Source organism: Manihot esculenta, chromosome 5 (genome assembly GCF_001659605.2).
Source record: "Manihot esculenta cultivar AM560-2 chromosome 5, M.esculenta_v8, whole genome shotgun sequence".
NCBI lineage: Eukaryota > Viridiplantae > Streptophyta > Magnoliopsida > Malpighiales > Euphorbiaceae > Manihot > Manihot esculenta.
The window spans coordinates 32,429,988-32,435,803 of NC_035165.2; the positions used below are offsets into that span (position 1 = coordinate 32,429,988).

The following is a 5,816-nucleotide window of genomic DNA, read 5'->3' on the forward strand; positions in this document are numbered from 1 at the left end:
ATTATTTTATTTTATTTTATTTTTTAATAATAAATTAATAAAAGAGAGAATTATTGACTTTAATTAATTAGATAAAATAAATAATAATTTATTCAAAATGAAGAAGCATTTTATTGTACTTTTAAATGTTTTAATTGTTTTTTGAATAATACGTAAAATTTTTTAAATTTGAACTTATAAAAGTGGATTGATCCATTATATATTAAAAAACAAAAGGCTAATAAAGAAAAGAAAGAATCATCCAATGCTCAAACAAAAGGTTCCAGCTTTGATTATGTGCAAAGCTGGCACCAGCTTTGGCTCTTAGCTCCCCCAGTTATTGTTCACGCGTCGTCCACCTCCTGCCATTCTCTCTGTCTTTCCTCTATATCTAAAACACACCTATATAAATACCTCTCCATCTAGACTCTGTCATCTCGCTCACAAATACAATCCATCTCTCTCTCTCTCTCTCTCTCTCTCTCAAAATTTGTAAAATAAAAGAGTAAAGAACAATGGGTGTTTCTTGTAATTGGTTATCTGTGGTTGGGGTGGCGGTTGTGCTCAGTTGCATGGTAATGGCTGCCTCAGCTGGAAACTTCTATGATGATTTTGAATTAACATGGGGTGGTGAACGTGCAAAGATCTTCAATGGAGGGAAGCTTCTTTCTCTATCTCTAGATAAGGTTTCTGGGTCTGGGTTTCAATCCAAGAATGAGTATTTGTTTGGTAGAATTGATATGCAGCTGAAGCTTGTTGCTGGAAATTCTGCTGGTACTGTCACTGCCTACTATGTACGTATCCAAAAACACCCTCTTTTCATTGATTATTTATTTAAAAATCACTCATTTCAACCTCTCTAAGATGACTGAGTTATAAGATTATTTTGTTTTATTATATTCTTTTCCCTACTTGGAATGAATTTTTTTGGAAAAAGTAACTTTAATTAGTGAATTTTTTTATTCTTTTGGTCACGAGAATATTATTAGTGTGACCAACTTTTCTTTTTCTTTCTCGCGACTGTGACTTATTTTGAGACATCACTTCATGATGAGATTGCAAAGAGAAACATTTCCTTGAAAATTTAATTTTTATTTTAAAAATTATTTTAATACATTTTGTTTTTCGTCTCTTTCTGTTATTATATATAATGAACTAAATTCACTTTATCTTCTAAATATCAATGGCAGTTGTCTTCTCAAGGGCCAACACATGATGAGATCGACTTTGAGTTCTTGGGAAACCTTACTGGTGACCCTTACATTTTGCACACCAACGTCTTCACACAGGGCAAGGGCAATAGAGAGCAGCAATTCTATCTCTGGTTTGACCCCACAAGAAACTTCCACACTTACTCCATCATCTGGAAACCTCAGCACATTATGTAATGCCTTAACTCTTCTTTTATAAACAATTTTCTCCACTAATCTCATTCACTCTTAGTATTTGCCAAGAAGCTCTTTACTCAGACAACAGCTATTGCTCTTTTTTTCAGATTCTTAGTGGACAATATTCCCATAAGGGTGTTCAAAAATGCAGAATCAATTGGTGTTCCTTTCCCTAAGAACCAAGCAATGAGAATTTACTCTAGCCTCTGGAATGCTGATGACTGGGCTACAAGAGGTGGATTGGTGAAAACTGATTGGACAAAGGCACCATTTACAGCATATTACAGAAACTTCAATGCCACTGCCTGTACTTGGTCTTCTGGTGGTTCATCTTGCAACTCAAAGTCTGCAGCTAATCCATTCTCTGATAGTGAATTCCAAACCAATGAACTTGATGCTCCTGGACGAAGACGACTCAGATGGGTTCAAAAGTATTTCATGATTTACAACTACTGCGCTGACTTAAAACGCTTCCCTGAGGGCCTTCCTGCTGAATGTAAACGCTCCAGATTCTGATGATAGATAGATGACTTGGCTGCAGCCTTCCTTCTCAAGTTTGTGATATAGCCCTACGGTTTCAGATTCTTTAGTTGAATTCCCCTTATCCAGGTTTATACAACTTGGTACCCAAGGGGGGTGAAAAATAAATGAAATTCTTTGTTTTCTTGTTCTTAATTTACTACTCATCTTGTGAGGTTTATGTCTGTAAATTCTGTTTTATATAATAAAATTTATTGTTTGAGTTTTGCTATTTTGCTGTCTTTTAGATATTCGCATCTTCTCTGCAATAATTCAATTCAGAACCCACCACTGCACCACATAATAAGCTCTAATTTTTCTGTCATTTAGTAGAGCACTTAATAGGGATGGCCAAACTGACATGTCCTCTACAATATTCTCATACTTCTTCTATTTCTTGAATTCTCTAATCTAGTAAAAAATTGAACTGAAATTTTTTATTGGATTTGAACTCAGTTTGGAACCCCACAAATGAACTGAATATTTAAATAAAACAAAATATCATAGCTGTATGTAAGAGTTTCGAGGAATTTTATGCACGTCCCTAGTAGAATCCAACGCAATCATACTCCTTGTGGCTTGTAGGACACAGCCTTGTGGACCATAGCCTACATATCCTACACGATAATATAAACAAGATTAGTAAGCATCAGATAGGGAAGCATGAGACTTGCCCATTGCAAAAGCAAGGGAAAGCAGGGAACTGCTTGATCTTGTCCCTGGGCTGAAGCAACCTGTTATGTAAATAGTGATTTGGACTCATCGGACACATATTACCTTGACCTCTTCTTAATCTGATTGAAGAGAACACGTTATCACAGTTGTTCTCAAATGAAAAGAAAATGATCACATCAGCCACCTGTTAGAAATTTAAGTCCAATGATCCACCTCTCGCTCCCACTATAGACATGTCAGCGAATATCAATGGGAGGATCCTCCTGTCATAGGAATCACTAGTCTAAACTTTAATGCAGCGTTCTCTCTCTAGTATGATACAAAGATAAATTTTCATTCAAACTCTCTGTATGTTGGTTGGCAGTTCACTCTCGGTAAAGTCGAGGTTGTTCTTTAATTGGCTTCCCTTGCCCTTTGGACAGGGAAAGCTATGCTCTTTTCGGCTCTTCTTTGGTGGTTTCATTGTATCCAAGGCATTGGGCCTCAAATTTGGGTGGTTTCATTGTATCCAAGGGGCATTGGGCCTCAAATTTGCATGAATACTTTCAAAGCTTTTTGCTATGAAATGTAGTTCAAGAACTTTCAAAAAGATATAATAATGGCTGAAAAACTTTCTTGAGACTAGTGAGAAATTCAACCAAAAGAGAAGGAAGAAGAAATGAGAAGAATTTATCTTATATTTTTTTTAGATGCTTTAATATTTGGTTAAGGGATTATTTATAGATTTTATATATAAATAAATCAATTTCAATTATTTTTTATATAAAATTTGTTATATTATTATATATTGAATTATATAAAAAAACTATTAGATAGATAGTTAATTTTAGTTAAAATAGATACTTTATTTAAAATTGTATGTGAACTAAAATTATTAAAAGATAATAATTTTTATTTAATAATAATAAATATGATGAAATTCAATAAGATTTATACGGTTTCAGTTCAACTAAATCATTTATTAATATAATTAAATAAATATTTAATAATAAAATAATTTTATATTGTGCAGAAGAGATTGTTTTAATTTTAAAAATCATCTTAATTTCAAATATTATTAATTTTAATATTATTTAAATACTTTAAAAATATAAAATACTTAATTTATCTATACTATATCTATAGTATATATAAAAGTGGGTTGAGGGGAATAATGAGATTGGCAATAATACCCTTAAGTCTTTAAATTATTTATAACAATATTTAATTATTTAAATACTTGATAATTTTATTTTTAAAATTTAATTTTTAAAATAAATGATATTTAAGGAAAATCTAAAATTTGTTTTTGTATTTTACAAAAAGATATTATTTTTCTATTTGTATTTTACTATTTTTTTATTAACTATACTTGTAAATCTAAAATTTTCATTCAATAATCCACATTATATTTTTAATTACTAAATAACTCAATAGGCATGACAATATAATTCTATACTAAGATGAGAAAAATAAGACTCTATAAAAGAAAAAGTATTCTAAAAAAAAAAAAAAAAAATCCTTATATTCAACATTACAAAAAAAAAATTATCACAGACAGAAATTTTAGTCGCTAATAATACAAAATTCGTCGCTGATACTTACAGAATGGATTTTTGATGAATCAAGATCCATCCCTTAAAGTCTTGTTCTTAATTTTTTATTCGATGAATCTAAAATAAACTTTAGTGACAAATTTTATTCATCGTTACTCATCAGAAAAATACAATCTATCCAATAATTAATCATTCGCTAATCTATTAAAAATAGCCGCTGAAAATCCTTCAAATATTTGATAATATTTGATAATATTTATAAAATTAAAGATTTACGATAAATTAATAATAATTAATAATATTCATAAAAATTAGAATAAATTCATAATTTTCTTGACTATTTAATAGAAAAAGTAAAGTCTAAAATTGTGTGATGCAGTGAAATTCTTTTTTTCTTCTTCAATGATTAATATGATCTTTTGATTTTCTATCTGTTACTTGATTAATTTGAAGTGGCGTGATGCTTTTTTTGGTCTTATAAGAGACAACCTAGTATTGATTATTATTGTGAAAAATATAAAAATATGCAAAATAAAAAATTTATTAATGTCAATAGAAAATAAAGATAAAACAAAATAATTTGCTATTTTCTTCCACGCGACTTTCTGTCCTTATATTAAATAGAAGAATAAAATTTTGGAAAAATAATTTTGGTTCATGCATCTTTGCCTACTTTGTGGAAAGTTAAAAACTATTGAATTTTCAATCAAATCATTGTCAAATAGTAAACCTTTTCCACATCATTTTGGCTCATGGATGTAAGTGAGCAGGATTCGGTTTAAATTGAAAAAATTGATTAAATTAAATTAATTTAAAATTTTAATTCAATTTTTTTTATTTTGGTTCGATTCAGTTTTTAATTTCAAAAATTTCAGTTATTTCAGTTTAATTCGATTTTGATTAGAAAAAAATCAAAAAAATCGAACTGAACCGAGTAGTGATAAAATATATTTTTTTAATAATATAGAAAAATTAAATTATATTAAAATTAAAATATTTTAATTAAAATTTAAAATACTAAAAATAAAGTGTAAAAAATAAAAAAAATTATTAAAAATCGAAACCGATCAATCCGAATCGAATCGAATCAGACGGGTTCAGTTCGATTCGGTTTCTGACCAAAATCAATTCGGTTCGATTTTCATAAATACTAAAATTTCAATTTTCAGTTTATTCAGTTCGATTCGATTTTGAATCAAACTGACCGGATGCTCACCCCTACATGGACCAAAGCTTTTTCTTAACGATTAATTTTTTATAATTTAATCAGTAAATATTTTTATAATAATATATATTAAAAAAATAAAAATAATTATTTAATTAGATGGCGTGCGAAATATGAGCATGTAATACCCGGCTAGACTCCGATACCGGAATTTTTACCGTCCGGTGGAATCTCGGATGTCGGAGACCTCTAGAAGGGTAAAAGCATGTTTTTATAAAATGTTTTAATGTGTTTTATGTTTTAAGTATGAAATTTAAATGAGTTTTTGCATGAAAAGTCCTTGGAGGAAAACCCAGGTTCGGCCGCCGAAAGTCAAGTTCGGCCGCCGAACATGGCATGCATGCGGAAGCACTTTCGGCCCCCGAACGTGGCCTGGCCAGCCACTATATAAGGGACCCTTAGCCGAAATGGGCGAGTTTTCTCCCATTTTCGGCCACAGCGAGCTTCCGACCTCCCTCTTGCAAATCTTGTGATCTTCCTCCAAATCCCCACCAT

General features: G+C 30.4%; 1 protein-coding gene across 1 annotated transcript; it reads left to right on the top strand.

The window, feature by feature from the left end:
- Positions 1-343: 343 nt before the first annotated feature.
- Positions 344-2,116, top strand: LOC110614383 (xyloglucan endotransglucosylase/hydrolase 2). The gene is made up of 3 exons (XM_021755902.2): positions 344-773; positions 1,170-1,363; positions 1,475-2,116. Exons 1-3 carry the CDS (start codon positions 495-497, stop codon positions 1,881-1,883), a joined length of 882 nt encoding a protein of 293 aa, XP_021611594.1. The 5' UTR covers positions 344-494; the 3' UTR covers positions 1,884-2,116.
- The last annotated feature ends 3,700 nt before the right edge of the window (positions 2,117-5,816 follow it).